Source organism: Salvelinus sp. IW2-2015, linkage group LG19, assembly GCF_002910315.2.
Source record: "Salvelinus sp. IW2-2015 linkage group LG19, ASM291031v2, whole genome shotgun sequence".
In the NCBI taxonomy this organism is placed as follows: domain Eukaryota; kingdom Metazoa; phylum Chordata; class Actinopteri; order Salmoniformes; family Salmonidae; genus Salvelinus; species Salvelinus sp. IW2-2015.
In genome coordinates, this window is record NC_036859.1 from 13437400 (window position 1) to 13456093 (window position 18694).

The 18694-nt window shown below is 41.5% G+C and overlaps 2 protein-coding genes across 2 annotated transcripts; both read left to right on the plus strand.

Moving 5' to 3' along the window:
- The first annotated feature begins 6015 nt into the window (after window positions 1-6015).
- Window positions 6016-12961, plus strand: asb10 (ankyrin repeat and SOCS box containing 10). The gene is given in 8 exon segments (XM_070449117.1): window positions 6016-6584; window positions 8273-8540; window positions 8974-9029; window positions 9581-9807; window positions 9950-10132; window positions 10275-10370; window positions 11702-11815; window positions 11909-12961. Coding segments are annotated over 8 exon segments (1512 nt in total). The 5' UTR covers window positions 6016-6244; the 3' UTR covers window positions 12137-12961.
- A 2555-nt stretch (window positions 12962-15516) lies between these two features.
- LOC111978904 (homeobox protein GBX-1-like) lies at window positions 15517-17303 on the plus strand. The gene is made up of 2 exons (XM_024009150.2): window positions 15517-16154; window positions 16689-17303. Exons 1-2 carry the CDS (start codon window positions 15707-15709, stop codon window positions 17201-17203), a joined length of 963 nt encoding a protein of 320 aa, XP_023864918.1. The 5' UTR covers window positions 15517-15706; the 3' UTR covers window positions 17204-17303.
- Window positions 17304-18694: the final 1391 nt, after the last annotated feature.

Sequence of the window (18694 nt, forward strand, 5' to 3'; positions counted from 1 at the left end):
ACAAGGGACAGGTGAAACAGATGCAGGGTGACAATTATATCCTATGTATTCTTCAATATACCATATATTCTTTCCACATACTGTCCATAACACTTTTTGGTTATACCTGATTCCATATGTGTTATTTTATAGTTTTGATGTCTTCACTAATATCTACAATGTAGAAAATATTTTAAAAAGAAAACCCTTGACTGTGTCAAGGCTCAGGAGAAGACCCAGATGCAGACAGTTTCGAAGTATACACAAGTTTATAACAAAATCAGGGGCAGGAAACCACAGGTCAAGGGCAGGCAGAGGTCAGTATCCAGATCAGAGTCCGAAGGTACAAATTTCAGGCAAGCTCAGGGTCAGGGCAGGCTGAGGTCAGTAATCAGATCAGAGTCCGAAAGGTACAGAATTCAGGCAAGCTCAGGGTCAGGGCAGGCTGAGGTCAGTAATCCAGGAGGTGTAACAAGGTGCAGAACGGCAGGCAGGCTCAGGATCAGGGCAAGCAGAATGGTCAAACTGGGAAAACTAGGAAACAGGAACTAGAGAAAGACTGGAGCAAGGGAAAACCATTGAAGCTTTTACGAAATAAAAATGAAACAAACAGAGGAATACAGGTATAATACACTGGGGATAATGGGGAAGATGGGCGACACCTGGAGGGGTGGAGACAATCACAAAGACAAGTGAAACAGATTCAGAGGGTGTGACAAATGAGTAGGTGTGTCCAAACTTTTGACTGGCTAATGTATATACAGTTGAGTCGTTTTACATACACCTTAGCCAAATACATTTAAACTCAGTATTTCACAATTCCTTGACATTTAATCGGAGTAAAAATTCCCTGTCTTAGGTCAGTTAGGATCACCACTTTATTTTAAGAATGTGAAATGTCAGAATAATAGTAGAGAGAATGATTTATTTTCAGCTTTTATTTCTTTCATCACATTCTCAGTGGTCAGAAGTTTACATACACTCAATTAGTATTTGGTAGCATTGCCTTTAAACTGTTTAACTTGGGTCAAATATTTTCAGGGTAGCTTCCCACAATAAGCTGGGTGAAATTTGGCCCATTCATCCTGACAGAGCTGTGTAACTGAGTCAGGTTTGTAGGCCTCCTTGCTCGCACAAGCTTTTTCAGTTCTGCCCACAAATTTCTATGGGATTGAGATCAGGGCTTTGTGATGGCCACTCCAAAACCTTGACTTTGTTGTCCTTTGTTGCCATTTTGCCACAACTTTGGAGTATGCTTGGGGTCATTGTCCATTTGGAAGACCCATTTGCGACCAAGCTTAAACTTCCTGAATGATGTCTTGAGATGTTGCTTCAATATATCCACTAATATTTCCTGCCTCATGATGCCATCTATTTTGTGAAGTGCACCAGTCCCTCCTGCAGCAAAGCATCCCCACAAACTGATGCTGCCACCCCCGTGCTTCACGGTTGGGATGGCGTTCTTCGGCTTGCAAGCCTCCCCTTTTTCCTCCAAACATAAACGATGGTCATTATGGCCAAACATTCTCCTTTTGTTTCATTACACCAGAGGACATTTCTCCGAAAAGTAGGATCTTTGTCCCCATGTGCAGTTGCAAACCGTAGTCTGGCTTTTTATGGCGGTTTTGGAGTAGTGGCTTCTTCCCTCCTTAGCGGCCTTTCAGGTTATGTCAATATAGGACTCGTTTATCTGTGGATATAGATACTTTTGTACCTGTTTCCTCCAGCATYTTCACAAGGTCCTTTGCTGTTTTTCTGGGATTGATTTGCACTTTTCACACCAAAGTATGTTCATCTCTAGGAGACAAAACGCGTCTCCTTCCTGAGCCGTATGACGGCTGCGTGGTCCCATGGTATACTTGCGTACTATTGTTTGTACAGATGAACGTGGTACCTTCAGGCGTTTGTAAATTGCTCCCAAGGATGAACCAGACTTGTAGAGGTCTGCAAGCTTTTTTCTGAAGTCTTGGCTGATTTATTTTGATTTTCCCATGATGTCAAGAAAAGAGACACTAAGTTTGAAGGTAGGCCTTGAAATACATCCACATGTACACCTCCAATGTACTCAAATGATGTCAATTAGCCTATCAGAAGCTTCTAAAGCCATGATGTAATTTTCTGGCATTTCYAAAGCTGTTTAAAGGCACAGTGACTTCTGACCGACTGGAATTGTGATACAGTGAATTATAAGTGAAATAATCTGTCTGTGAACAATCGTTGGAAAAATTACTTGTGTCRTGCACAAAGTAGATGTCCAAACCGACTTGCMAAAACYATAGTTTGTYAACAAGAAATTWKTGGAGTGGTTGAAAAACGAGTTTTAATGACTCCAACGTAAGTGTATGTAAACTTCCGACTTYAAMTRTATATACTGTATATTTATTTAACCTTTATTTAACGAGGCAAGTCAGTTAAGAACAAATTTTTATTTACAAGGAGATCCTACAGCGGCCAAATCCTAACCCSAATGATGCTGGGCCAATTGTGCACCACACTATGAGACTCCCAGTCACAGCCGGTTGTGATACAGCCTGGAATTGAACCAGAGTCTGTAGTCACGCCTCCAGCACGGAGATGCAGTGCCTTAGAYCGCTGTGCCAGTCGGGAGTCCGAGTATGCCTTCAAAAAGAATTCAGGCACCTTGACTTTTTACACATTTTGWTAGGTTACAGCCTTATTCTAAAATATATATTTTTTAAATGTCTCATYAATCTACACACAATGMCCCATAATAACAAACCAAAAACAGTATTCAGACCGTTTACTCAGTACTACCTTTGGCAGCGATTACAGCCTCRAGTCTTCTTGACTATAACGCTACAAGCTTGGCAGACCTGTATTTGRGGAATTTCTCCCATTCTTCTCTGCAGATCCTCTCAAGCTCTGACAGGTTGGATGGGGAGCATCGCTGCACAGCTATTTTAAAGTCTCTCCAGAGATGTTCGATTGGGTTCAAGTCCGGGCTGGGACACTCAAGGACATTCAGAGACCTGTCCCGAAGCCACTCCTGCATTGTCTTGGCTATGTGCTTTAGGGTCGTTGTCCTGTTGAAAGGTGAACCTTCGCCCCAGTCTGAGGTCCTGTGCATTCTGGAGCAGGTTTTCATCAAGGACCTCTTTGTACTTTGCTCCGTTCATCTTTGTCTCGATCCTGAATCTTCTCCCAGTCCTTGCCGCTGAAAAACATCCCCACCACCTGGTGCCAGGTTTCCTCTTGTTGGTTCCAAACTTCTTCTATATAAGAATGATGGAGGCCACTGTCTTCTTGGGGASCTTCAATGCTGCAGACCTTTTTTGGTACCCTTCCCCAGATCTGTACCTCAAAACTATCCTGTCTCGGAGGTCTACGGACAATTCCTGTGGGACCTTATATAGACAGGTGTGTGCCTTTCCAAATCATGTCGAATCAATTGAATTTACCACAGGTGGAATCYAATCAAGTTGTAGRAACAWYTCAAGGATGATYAATGGAAACWTGATGYACCTGAGMTCAATTTTGAATCCCATAGCAAAGGGTCTGAATACTTATGTAAATAATGTATTTCTGTTTTTTAWTGTAATTTTTTCAAATAAATTCAAAACATTTKTTTTAGCTTTGTCATTATGGGGTATTGTGTGTAGATTGCAGAGGGAATGTTTAAATKTAATCCATTTTAGATTAAGGCTATAACGTAACAAAATGTGGAAAAAGTSAAGGGGTCTGAATACTTTCTGAAGGCACTGTATATWTATTTATTTATTTAAACTACGGATTCCGACATTGCTCATCCTAATATTTCTATATATATGTTTTATATTTGTGCGTATTGTTAGATATTACTGCACTGTTGSAGCTAGGAATACAAGAATKTCGCTACACCCACAATATCATCTGCTAAACTTGTGTATGCGACCAATAAAATGTGATAGGATTTTTATCCCTTATTGATGTCACTTGTTAAATCAGTGTAGATGAAGGGGRGGAGAGAGTAAAATAAGGATTTTTAAGCCTTGAGACAATTGAGACATTGTTTGCMATTCAGAGGGTGAATGGGCAAGACAAAAGATTTAAGTGCCTTTGGACAGAGTATGGTAGTAGGTGCCAGSTGCACMGGTTTKTGTCAAGAACTGCAACGCTGYTGGGTTTTCAACGCTCAACAGTTTCCTGTGTGTATCAAGAATGGGGAGGGGGGAGTCAGTATTAGGAAGGTGTTCTTAATGTTTTGTACACTCAGTGTATACTTAGTTTTACTGACATTCAATACTAGTTTAAGGTCAATAAAGGTTTTCTGTTAAACAATGAAGACAGAATGTAGATCAGATAGAGCCTGGACAACAGAAGGGGCAACAGAATACACAACAGTATCGCCCACATACAAGTGAAGTTTACAATTGTTTTCAGAGAAACCAATATTGTTTATATAGACAGTAAAAAGTRCAGGACCCAAAATCGACCCTTGTGGGACTCCTTTCATAATATCAAGGAAACCTGACTTAACACCATCAGAAAATGCACATTGTCCTGTCTGTCATTTAGTATTATTGCCGAATGCTGTGGTAGCCATGCTGGTTAAGTGTGCCTTGAATTCTAAATAAATCACTGACAGTGTCACCAGCAAAGCACCATGAAACCATCACACCTCCTTCTCCATGCTTYGCGGTGGGAACCACACATGCAGAGATCATCCGTTCACCTACTCTGCATCTCACAAAGACACGGCGGTTGGAACCAAAAATCTCCAATTTGGACTCATCAGACCAAGGGACAGATTTCCACCAGTCGAATGTCCATTGCGCTTGTTTCTTGGTCTCTTCTTCTTATTGGTGTCCTTTAGTTGTGCCTGATTCAAGCAGTCTCCTCTGAACAGTTGATGTTGGGATGTGTCTGTTACATGAACTCTGTGAAGCCTTTATTTGGGCTGMAATCTGAGGTGTAGTTAACTCTAATGAACTTATTCTCTGCAGCAGAGGTAACTCTGGGTCTTCCTTTCCTGTGGCGGTCCTCATGAGAGCCAGTTTCATCATAGCTCTTTATRTTTTTTGCGACTGCACTTGAAGAAACTTTCAAAGTTCTTGACATKTTCCAGATTGACTGACCTTCATGTCTTAAAGTAGTGATAGACTGTCGTTTGTCTTTGCTTATTTGAGCTGTTCTTGACATAATATGGACTTACCAAATAGGGCTATCTTCTGTATACCACCCCTAGCTTGTCACAACATAACTGATTGGCTCAAACACATTAAGAAGGAAAKAAATTCCACAAATTAACTTTAACAAGGCACAACTGTTAGTTGAAATGCATTCCAGGTGACTACTTCATGAAGCTGGTTGAGAGAATGCCAAGAGTGTGCAAAGCTGTCATCACGGCAAAGGCTGGCTATTTTGAAGAATCTCAAATCTCAAATATATTTAGATTTGTTTAACACTTTTTTGGTTACTACATGATTCCATATGTGTTATTTCATAGTTTCTACAATGTAGAAAATAGTAAAAAACCTTGAATGAGTAGCTGTGTCCAAACTTTTGACTGGTACTGTATGTCTATTGCATGTCAGTTGCAAATACATATTACTTATGTCATTAGAATATATAGCAAATTATAAAATGTATCTGTTTGTCAGTGCAGTGGATAGTTTACTCTACAATGAACCAGATGACCCTGCTTGTTTCTACGGGGTTGATTTCACCAGACCCAGTGAGAAGGAAGGTACTTGACCTTCATGTGAGTTACACTCACCCTATATGTTATTGTGGCATGTGGTATTATCCCAGCCACTGTCAAATCACAGAGCAGTTTTCCCCTGCAAAAGGAGAACCAGACAATTTTACTTTCTCTAAAATCATATGTGATATTGTGGCTGAAATCATGGATGTTTCCAATAACATACTGAGGCAATTTCTGGCTTGTCTTATGACACATCGAAATACAGGGGCAACAGGCTTGACACTTTGGCTATAGATTACCAGGGGAGGCAAAGTAGCGTTGGTAAAAATAGCCCTTCTGCTCATGCTGCAGGGAGGCTCTCATATTAGATATCAAAACAACGCCACTGAATGGCTGGGAGGCAGAGAGTAGGCACGAGACAGACACACAGAGACAAAGAGAGAGACATAGAAATACTGAAAGAGTCAGTCAGAAAAAGAGACAGAAACATAGAAAGGGGGACAGAGACAGGCCGAGAGAGACACATAGAAAGAACAATTTCAACCAGATCTTTGACTACCCTCACACACCGTGGTTCTCTTATCCTGAGCGAGAAGCCAACCAGTCAGCCAATCGTCCAACATGTCGGGAGGAGGCAGTTTCGTCTTCACCTCCATGGCCCTGCGCTCCCTCCAGCTGGACGAGGACATGCTGGAGAGAGACAAGTACAAGAAGCAGCTAGCCAGCCACCAGCTCAACGGCTACATGCTGAAGAAAGAGGCCAGGGACAGGGTAGGCCCTGCACCTACGAGGTCCTGCACCTATGTTAGACCCCCAGTTGTGTGCCATGACCTGGTCATCCAGAACGCAATCTATACTGGGGATGCGGACGCTGTGCAGCGCTTCTTCCCCAGGGGCGTCACGTCGAACCTCATCATCGAGCCCCAAGGAGGGGACATGCGCTGGGTGGCCAGGGGGGAAGGTAAGCAACATGGTCTTATTAGAACAAGGGGTTCCCAAAATGTTTTGCTTTGTGACCCACCAATTGAGGTGTCTTTTGAGTCGAGACCCACCATAAGGCTAAGCGGTGAAAAAACATTCACAGACCAAAGAATAAGTCAAACGTAAATGAATAACACCGTCTTCCTCAAAACATTAGATTTGAGTAGGGCTTCTTGTGACCAGTTGTAAGAAATGGACGGTATAATTCTGGAATGATTCGTAACACATTTTTCTGGATCAAAAAGGGGCTTAAGCGGTGGGCGTGACAGGTGGCGTGGTAACGGGCGCGGTCGGTAGTCTGCGTGGTAGTCTGCGTGGTAGTCTGCGTGGTAGTCTGCGTGGCTGAACTGGCACCCTCAACCCACAGTTTAGAATATGTAAAAAATAATTAAAATAAAAAACATTTAACTATTGTAGTTATATGTCACACACGGTGACAGATGACTTATATGTCACTATTATGACATATGTCTGAGGTAATTGCAGAGATTAATGTATATAATCAGTGGTAATGGAACTGGCATCATGGTGATAATTACTTTGTCTCCAAGCTCTAGACTTGAGACAGTGATTGTTGATGAGGTGTTTTCTTTGTCTCTATTGAAACGAACACAAAACCCTTTTGTACCAATGCCAGATGGTATATATTTTCCTGATGGACACTTTCAAAAGCCCATAAGCCAACCATCATACCTTTGGATAAATCCCTTGCCCTGCTTGTAATCCTGCGRTCATTAGCAACCATGGCAGTATCAAATTATTATTTATATACATTATTTATAGATACAGTCCACCACTTACTTCAGAAACATTCCAGCAGGAAGCCAACGTATTAGTCATGTGCTTGATTTTCCATCCACACACCTGTCCAATGTTATTCTCTTGTGGCTAGGTGGTCAGTCACAAACATCGCAACTGTGTGTTCTTGTCTGTAAGCAGTTCCATTGTCCAGTCTAAGGGGTTTGGTAGCATGAAAGTGATTGAGCATGAGTGAGCTTGTTACATGTGACACAGAAGTAATTTGGCTGCTGCGCCACCCGGCAGTGGCTGCAGGGTTTTATGGGCCATCCAAAATATCACATAACACCATTACCGTCGTGCCTCCCCGAAATAGCCCCCTGTGGACAAACAAGCTTCAGAACAGCACAACATTTACCTCAGGAGAGAGAAACCGCCATTACTGCTACAAAGAAAAAACTAACAAAATCGGACCAGTCAGTTGTTACTCTTATTACCACTTGAGCGCAGACTCAACCTGCATTGCATAAATGCCTCCAAAGCGCTACCGCAATGATGTGATTGCTACGGCCCAGGCCACAGGTTATGTTCTTCAATTCTGGAACTGTCTTTTGGTGGGGGATGACCTGACCCTTATTAGCATCATGGACGAACCTGAGTGTGAAGACCTCATCGATGCCATCTATGACACTAGCAACATTGAGGAGTGGAAGAACTTCAGGCACCACTATAGAACCCTGAGTAGGTCAATGGCTTTGTTTGAAATAACCTGTTCACAGGGGGTTCATTAGCCACCAAAAGGAACAAAACAGCGAGGGRCTACCTGGACTTGTCCAATAACAAATGCTTGTTTTTCTTTTCCATTGCAAGACGTTTTAAAACGTTTTTAGTTGCATGCCTTAAGGACACGACCCTGTTCTTCTTCTCCAGGACTGTGGTCTCTGACCTATGAGCAGCAGCTGACAACCCCACTCCACATTACAGCAGGCCGGGGGTTTGTTGAATGCCTGAGGCACCTGCTGCAGCGCGGGGCCAGCGTAGACCTGGCCCCTGGGGGCACCACTGCCCTCCATGAGGCCTGCCAGAATGGCCAGCCCCAGTGTGTAAAATTGCTGCTGTCCCATGGTGCCAACTCCAACGCTCTCAGTGAAGATGGGCTCATGCCCTTGCACGTGTGCACCAGTCCTGAGTCCCTAGTGTAAGTACTGTACCAACCAATGTTATTGCTCTAAGACATGGCTGGGTTAGGGTTAGGATTGTGGTTAAGGGTTAGGGTTTAACCGGGATGTGAACATGAAGCTAGAGTTAGGGTTGTGGTTCAGGGTTAGGGTTTAACCGGGATGTGAACATGAAGCTAGGGTTAGGGTTGTGGTTCAGGGTTAGGGTTTAACCGTGATAAACATGAAAGTAGGTTAGGGTTTGGTTCAGTGGTAGGGTTTAACCGGGATGTGAACATGAAAGCTAGGTTAGGGTGTGTTCAGGTAGGTTTAAACCGGGAATGTGACATGAAGCAGTTGGTAGGGTTGTGGTTCAAGGTAATTGTTAGGGTTGGATCCGGCATTGACATGAAATAGGTTTAGGAATTAGGGTGTGAGTGCTTGGGCTAGGTGAACCAGGATGTGATATTGAAGCTATAGGGTTAGGGTAAGGCAGGGTAAAGTTGAACCAGATGTGGACATGAAGCTAGGTTAGGGTATGGCAGGTAAAGGTTGAAACCAGGATGTGGACATGAAGCTAGGGTGAGGGTTGAAGGCTAGGGTTAGGGTTGAACCAGGATGTGGACATGAAGCTAGGTTAGGGTATGGCCAGGGGTAAAGGTTGAACCAGGATGTGGACATGAAGCTAGGGTTAGGTAATGGCAGGGTAAAGGTGAACAGGATGTGGGCATGAAGCTAGGGTTAGGGTAATGGCCAGGGTAAAGTTGAACCAGGATGTGGACATAAGCTAGGTTAGGGTAATGGCCAGGGTAAAGGTTGAACCAGGATGTGCATGAAGCTAGGTTAGGGTAATGCCAGGGTAAAGGTGAACCAGGATCTGGACATGAAGCTAGGGTTAGGGTAATGGCAGGGTAAAGTTGAACCAGATCTGGACATGAAGCTAGGGTTAGGGTTGAGGCTAGGTTAGGGTTGAAACAGGATGTGACTATGAAGCTGGGTTAAGGTAATAGGATCAAAATTAATATTATGACATTCATTTTCAATTCTATTTCCGCAATGGCCCTCCTGTACTGGATGACAGCGTGCGCCAAACACCTGCTCCAGTTTGGCGCTGCAATCAACGGGCGGAGCCTCAACGAGGATAACACGCCGTTACATGTGGCGGCACAGAACGGGCTCCCGGGTCACACGGAGCTGTACCTGCACTACGGCGCCGCCCTGGAGAAGCGGAATGACCATGGTCTCACGCCACTCAACGCCGCTTGCTCACAACCACAGGAGAAGGACGATCTGGAACGCTACACCAAGGTGTGTGAGTAACTTAATTAATTGTTGTGTTATTTGTTTAATGTTGTCATTTGGGGTTAGTAATATTCAGTACAGCTTGGTCTGGCTCGCCTTGGTTCGGCTCTGTAGTGTGTACAGCCCWTCTGTGTGTCCTATCCTCCAGGTATGTCAGCTGCTGCTGACGGCGGGAGCTGACGTCAACACAGAGGACCAGGACAAACAGTCCCCGCTCCACATGGCCTGTAAGAACGTCAACCCGGACGTGGTGGATCATCTTCTGGCCCACGGAGCCTGCGTCAACACCATGTGTTACAGTGGAAACGCCCCCATGCAAAACGTCCTCAAGGTGTTTTTTAAAATTGTATTTCTTTGACTTTGACATATAAAAACACAATTCAACCACACATGTAGATACACTGCATTTAACATGATTGAGGATAAAACAGGAAAACTGGTTTCCAACTTATTTCCATTGTGATCCTCTGAAGGTGGTGGCCTACAAGGCGGAGCACAAGCCAGAGAGGGTAGTCCGCTCTCTGCTCAACCACGGCTCCATCAGGGTGTGGCCTGGAGCACTGCCCGAGGTAAGAGCCAGAAGTGGCCACTACTATAAGCGCAAAAAGCAACTGCTTAGGGCCTTGTAATCTTTTCTTATTAATTATATTCATATTATTTAGTGAAGAGCACAGGCACTAGGGAAKGAATAGTGTTTAATGTTAGGAGTAGGAGTCAAAGAAAAGATGTGAAGAACCTGGCAATACATCTTGAACATGTTTTGTATTGTGTAATCTTGCTGTGCATTCAATCAGTCATTCAAGTGTTCATGATTGTGTATACTGTACATTTATGCAGAAATCACCTGCGGTTAAACAGATTGGTTCATGTTTCATAAAAGTGTAATTAAATTAAAACATCAGCATTCAATTGTTGTTGATGTAGACAGCCAATGATATAACTGTGACAGGATGAACAGTTGAGAAGGAACAGATGAAGTATGAACACTAAAACAGTTCACTGAATTCTTTCTTTCTCTCCTCAACATGAAATAATGTTCTCACTGTGAGAAACGGAAACTACCTCTACTCAATGAACCAGACCTGGGTTCGAATAATATTAGATATCATTTGAAATACTTGATTGTGCTTGCCTGTTGAAACGATGGAACCAATTCAAAAGTCCCGTGCAAACCTTGCCCACCTGGCACTCAAGGCAGGCTAAARCAACCGCTTAAAAGTATTTGAAAGATTGCAAAGAGTATTTGAACCCAGGTCTGCTACTATTCACTGAACCCACCACGTGCTCTGGAACAAAATGCCTGACTCCTAATTAGGGRATGTTAATAGGAGATTAATTAGCACTAATTGCATAATTTCCAGTAAACCCCCAGAGGGTAGACCAATCTGTTCATCTCACCAAGTGTTTAATTACTTTAGTTTATTTCTTATATTCTATTGATGAGTCATAAGTCACAACCTCCTAAATCCAACATTTTTCATTTTTTGTTTCTTAGGAGATCACAAAAATGAGAATTGGTTAAAAAATATAAAAAATGTATGCAGGCAGTTGTTCCCATTGTAATTGTACCATTGGGAATATTTAATTTGCCCCTGGAAGGGTAAGGTTTTAGGCTAGAAAAATGATAAGCTATTGTTTATTTCCTTAACATGACCAGGTATCCATAACCATGGCTGTGTTTACAGAGGCAGCCCAATTCTGATCTTTTGTCCACTAATTGTTCCTCTTACCAATCAGATCAGATGTTTTCACATCAGATCTTTTTCAAAGCTTATCTGATTGGTCTAATGGCCAATTAGTGAAAGAAATATATCAGAATTGAACTGCTTGTGCAAACGGAGCCCATCTGGTTTCTAGTTTTAAGCAACGTGGTATTCATGATACATTGATGTATTTTCAGGTGCTAAAGTATTGCTGTGTCTCCCCACGCACCATTGAGGTTCTTCTGAATGCGTACGACCGCCTCAAGGTCACAGATGACTGGGTGGAGGCTGTTTCACCTGAGATGTTTAAGGTAAGTTTCTAGAATCATGGTGATTCTACGGTATTCCATGCTGATATAATATGACTCKAACTGTCTGAGTGTTTTGTCTATCTCTCCCTCCAGGAACACAAGGGGTTCTATGAATCCGTCTTCTCCCTGCAGCAGACCCCTCGCTCCCTACAGCACCTGGCTCGATGGAAGTTCAGGAACTACCTAGACGGGCGCGTACACAACGTGGTGCCACAGCTAGACCTGCCCACCTTCATCAAAAACTTCCTGCTGCTGGAGTTCAGAGACTATGTCCACTRAGTCAGAGATAGAGCCAGGATGTATATAAGCCCTAAACACTAAATATATGGTGATACATGGTATGATATGGTTAGAATGCCCAGCAATATAGAGCTCTGTATTGTATTTACACTCAGGACAAACACTAGGAATTCAGTCTGTCTGTGACAATATTAGTTTATGCAGAGTGACACAGAAGGAGTCTATCTTCATAGACCTACAGATGGTGGTACTACAGTAAGTACTACCACTCCTGGATCCATTATCCTCGAGATTGCAGTGTGAGTAGTGTTCAGTAAATGGATACCATTATCTACAACAACATATGACAAAACACGTTTTAGACGTAATTGGTGTCTCTACAATTGATTGTATTAATTGTATTACTATTTTCGTTGACAATTAAAATGTATTTTGCGTTACAGCAGAACCTTGTTAATCTGAGTCACCACAAGGGGGTGCTGTGGTCTTCAAACGACAAATGAGACGTACATTATTGGATGGCTGGCTTCCTTGTGGKTTTTTTTCTATTTTATTTGTTAAAGAAACGTCACGTGTAACCTTTTTTATTTATAGTGCTAGCAATGGCACTGAAATGTACATACGTAAAGTAATCTTACGTTGAAGGAGTACAAGGACATCGTTAACATATTTTGATATTGAGATTTTTTTCCAAATTAGAGAAAAATTCTGAGAAAAATAGAAGACTATTGTTTGGCTATGCACCTTGTCATGTAATGGAGATTGTCCCACCTAGCTATCTTAAAATGAATGCACTAACTGTAAATCGTTCTGGATAAGAGCGTCTGCTAAATGACAAACACATTTTTTTTAATAAATGTATGATCAATGTCAAGATGATTTTATGGATATATAGTAAGTATTTGGTAGAGAATTACTACTACTTTTTAAATTAAATAAATCCTAAATGAACAAATGTATGTGATACATGTTTATTGCTTATAACTCCTTTCCTTTATGTCAGAATATTTGTCTGAATATTTGAATTAGGCTAAATTATTAGAAGCCTATTTTATATCACTGGCATTAGACTAGTAATTTTGGAAATGATTCAATTCATTTATAATTCATTTATTAAGAGTTCATGAGAATAGATCTGAGAGACTGTTATGCAAAGACTCTGTGGTTATCTTATATTACAACAAGTTTCAGTCAAATACAACACGTTAGTGATGGACATAAATCATGAATAGACTCTTGAATAAGCAGTAAGCCTTTGTGTTCAAAATTACCAACAAGGTCGATCGATGTTTTTTAATCTAGCAAATAGTGGGATTGACAACAATTTAATGGATAACAAACAAAAAATAATAAAATAACATTAATTTAATATAATGCAACGTAGCTTAGTAGTTTTACATTATTTGTGATTGAATTAAATCACAGAAATGTTGTTGTAAAACCACTTAGGTGACTTAGGCGTTTCCAGTTGATAATTATGTGGTGAGGTCCAGTTGTGTGATTGTATGGGATCGAAAGAAATAGCGTCCTTTTAAATACCAACCACCCGGCTTGGGGAGAATGACCTGCGTGACAGAGGGTGGTGACACGGAGACAAGATGCTGACTTGGGTAATGAACCTGCCACATTGCGGCTCTTGAACTAGCTACGCTTTTCAATGTGCTTAGCGCACGAGGAGCTATAAGCCACATCAAAAGAAAGTAAACTTGCAACGAAAAATAATACAATTTTGAAATAAACGATATATTAGCAATATGTTAGAACTTGAATAAACATGACATTAAAGCTCCAAGGAAAGTCCATCACCCAGTTGTTATTGACATATACTATCAACTAGGCTATAACAATATTATTACTATTATAATAGCCTGATAATAAATGTAGCTGATCAAAGAAACTTTAGATTCCTGACTCATAAAATAAACCAATAATAAATCCAATGGATATAAATGCAGAAAGTATCACATTTCTGAGAGAAATGTGTTATATCTGTTCAATAGGGTATGGGGAGATTCTGATTGTAGACTATACAATCAGAAGTGAGTCCACTCTAAAAAAGGGAGAGAGCAGCGAGGGAGAGGAAAGCTATCTGGTTTCAATAGATCAAAGGTAGGTGCTGCTGAATGAGTCATTTGCAATTATAAGAATAATTAGCATCCCTTGGCCCTCCATTGCTAATCAGAGTCGGTTGGTGATATGTTTATGTCTTCATGCAATCAGACGGCCAGTTGGAGTGCCAAGCGCGTCCCCAGGACTCAATAGGGGCTAATCATCATCACGGATTGACATTTAAACGGTAAAATTATCTCCGATTAAATCAACACTTAAAAGAAAAGAGAAAAGTGATTTTTCCTCATTACACATTTTGATTTAAATAGAGACTTATAAGCATATAGAAAATTAGTGGCCAAAACCCTGAAAGCGCGCTTTAACGACGCGTAATTGTAGCCGAACTATTCTATATTTTATTGGAAATTCGTTTAGGATGCATTCTCAAATTAGGTCTATTTTAAACATGCTAAATGGTTTACATAGACCACTATTTTAATGGTACRGCCATAGCCTCCAACACTTGAATAGCATATTGCATTTTGAATCGAATAAAGTTTAAATGTCTCCAAATGACACTTTTCAAAACTGCGCAGCCTCGTTCAAAAATTGCCGTTGACCTTACATGAATGTATTTAATCCGAATCTAATTTTGCACAGAATATCTCTCTCCAGGGAATAATTGTTACCGCACTTTTCTACGGCCAAACGCATTGTTTTACCCCGGGAGAATTGAAAAGCTTTTCTCTCAAGAGAGAGGAAAAACATCTGCCTCTCCTCCCTCCCCACTCCGATGCCATCCGTCCTAACATTTCAACAAAAGCACCGTTGTTTTATGTCGTACCTTGAATCCAAAGTAATTACTTATCATCAATCAAAATTAATAATAGCTGATTGGGTTGGTGTGGTCAACGATTATAGAAGGGGAAGGGCTGAAGCAGTCTCTCACACCGCTTTCAGTCAATGTGGACTGGGCAAAGGTGGTGGAGGGCTGGGGAGGGGGGCGACCCGTCTATTCGGTATCCACTGGGAAACTATCGCCTCTCAAGGCAACCAAAAAGTCAGAAGCTGAATAAGGAAATGAAGCGTAATTTGAGGAAGATGGATGAGTCCCCAGGGTAACACCCCCTTTCATTCCTCTCTAGCTCTCTCTCGCTCTCGCTGTGTGTGTGTGTGCGTGTGAGGAAGATGGATGAGTCCCCAGGGTACACCCCCTTTCATTCCTCTTGTATTGCAGATGATAAGCTAGGGCTCTCGCTCTCTCTCTCTCAGTGTGCGTGCGTGTGTGCCTGTGCGTGTGGGAGAGAGCCCATTGAATTGAAGTGAGAAAGAAGTGGAGGGAGGGAGAGGTAGAGGGGGAGAGCGTGTGTTTATGTCTCAGTGTGTGACAAATAGAGGGACAGGGAGTGGGCACAAAACAAGAAAGCGTCAGGTTTCAGTAAGCTTGAGGAGGTTTCGAGGAGCTGGTTAGTCAACGGGATAACATCACAGCGAAGGGACATAATAACTTCACTCGACCTTTGAATCTAAGGTTTGGCGATTTGTTGAGGGAAGGAAGGGGCGCCTGAGTCTTCGAAAAAATAAGCCACAATTTTCTTCACAATGCAGAGACCGGGCGGCCAAGGGACGGCGTTTTCGATCGACTCCTTGATAGGAACTCCGCAGCCTCGGCCGGGACACCTGCTCTACACTGGCTACCCGATGTTTATGCCGTACAGACCCTTGATGATTCCTCAATCTTTATCTCATTCACATTTGCCGTCTGGCATACCTCCTTTGGCGCCGTTGGCATCTTTCGCTGGACGTCTTACCAACACATTCTGTGCGAGTTTGGGACAGGGGATGCCGTCCATGGTGGCTCTCACCACAACACTGCCAAGTTTCTCCGATCCGCCGGATAGTTTCTATCCTCCCCAAGAGCTCCCCGGACCTCGGTTAAGTGCGGACCCTGGAACGAGGAGACAGGAGAGCCCACACTCAGATGATCTCCATGGAAGGGACAAGGGGTCGGATTTACTCAACTTCTCGGAAACTTTTCAAACTATACCAGGTAAGCTCACTGCCTGTTTTCCTGTTATGTCCATACGCTTCYATATTAGGTTTGCAAGTTGAGACCTATTGGGTAAAACGCGCAAGCGCCATCCAAATTAGAAGTTGGATCTGATCTAATTCCCAAAGGTTTACGAAATCTCCACAAACGCATAGTTTCATAACAAACCACCATTTTGAAATGTGCAATAACTCGAATAGATTAGCCTAACTCAAGTTAGTGAAACACTGTTTTCTAATCTATTTCTTAATCACTAACAATCTTGACTTAGCCTATAGGTAGGCTGTGTAATATCACGTTMATTCATAGGGTTGTTATGAATGGTAATAGGCCTAACTCATTTCATTTGACGAAAATATAGCAGAAATAAAACTCCAAACAGGCCTATTCCATTTTCATTTTAGAGGCATATGTGGTCTCTGTATTTATAATGTTTACTTGCATTAATTTAACCTACATGTGTGTGGTAAACTTGTATAGGATCAAACTAATTGATTCTAATATATGTTTTCTTTCTTCTTTTGCACGTTTTAGGTGAGACTAAACTGTACAGCTCAGACGACGAGAAGTTGGACCTCAAATCAGCGGACACAGCTTGCAGTGATAGAGAGGACAGCTCTGCCGTTGACAGCGAAAACGAAAGCGTCTCGGATGGGAACAACTGTGGTGCTTTATCCCAAAAGAGTAAACTAAAACCCGGGTCGCAGGAAGCTCTACCGCCGGGAAGCTCAGTGGGAAAGAGCAGGAGGAGACGAACAGCTTTTACAAGCGAGCAGCTACTTGAACTTGAGAAGGAATTTCATTGTAAAAAGTACCTTTCGCTTACCGAACGCTCTCAAATAGCACACGCACTTAAATTGAGCGAGGTGCAGGTCAAGATTTGGTTCCAGAATCGTAGGGCCAAATGGAAAAGAATCAAAGCTGGCAACGTCAATAACAGGTCTGGAGAGCCCGTGAGAAACCCCAAAATTGTGGTCCCAATCCCAGTGCACGTCAACAGGTTTGCGGTGAGGAGTCAGCACCAACAGATAGAGCAAACAAGGCCATGATGAACTATACTGGCCTAAACTAATTTTGACAAAATAAAGTTATGGGTTGTTAAATGCATGAAGCACAAATACTGGATGACATTTTGTGGTCAACGAGATGACTTTACATCAAGAGACATGTCCTRTCAACTGGATAACTAAGGATAATATGTTTTCTCTCCGCAGATTAATTCATTTGTCAAATTAGGCCTATCTCATATTTTATTTATTGTTTTGTTAATTTGTAAATATTATATGTGTCGGGTGACACAGACATGCACTATGAAATGAGATTGTAAAAATTCTTTTCTAAAATATTTATATCTAGCTAGGGCCTATAAATGTTATGTTTATTATCTGCATGTGCTTTACTCATTCGGTGAAGCTATTTCAAACTTCTCGTATTTGTTACCGTTTTGTTTATCACATGTTGCATGTATCTTACAACGTTTTCATTTTGGTAGGCCACTGTAGGAACTGTATTCGCCAGCTGTTTGTGGAAAAAAAAGATGTGAAGGAAAATAAATAACCAAACAAAGAAATACTGTAAAGTATATTGACTTAATAAATCCATTTATATTAAATGTATATATCTAAATGCATTATTATTGCTGGTTAAGCTATAGTTTTAGAGATGGTAATTTGTGCTGTGTATAGCCTATGTCTGCTCTCAGAAAATGATCAGTGATCTCTCTGTCTATAGAATATACTTGCCTCTCATTCATGAAGTATAATATCACTAGGCTATTACATGACAGTGTATTTTAATAGCGTACTAAAACATTAACTATAACAATAAACAAATACAACAACACCTAATAATACTATAATTGATCATTGATCATAATACCATAAGACTAATTGCAACAATAGTTATGACAATTATAATAATCTGATCAATCTCAAAAGATTTGTTTTGCTTTATAAATTATAAGACATAACGTTACTTAATCAAAATAACAACTCGATTGCAATGCCACTTTATAGGCTTTAATAATCAGATGTTATTGATTTCGAATAGTAAGCTTGTAAGTAAATTACAATTCTGTATTGTACACACCTGTAATATCTAGCCAGCATTAATCTGAATACATTTTTGCACACTAGGCCTGGGTTAGTTTGCAATGTAATGATACTGTATATTGTAGGTCTTGAAAAAATATTGGCTAAATAAGTGGACGATTTATACTAATATGGATGAATAGGAAATTATATGCAGCTTCACCTATATGCAAAGTCCAGCAGTTCTCCGTATAGGCGTTGATGATAGCCACATTCAAATGAAGGTTCTTATTAAGCAGTCAAGAGAGAATAAAGGGAGAGAACAGGGTTTTGTGACTGGAAGCAGCAGTCATTTATCTCTCTTTAGGGGGCCATGTTGTCTCAAGGTGGAGTGATGGATCCCCATTAGAACGGTCATATTCTACACGTCGTAATGAACTTCAACATCAATCACTGTAAGAGAGGACGAGACCAGACCAGAGAGAGTGAACACTGTCTGTGTGTGCGCGC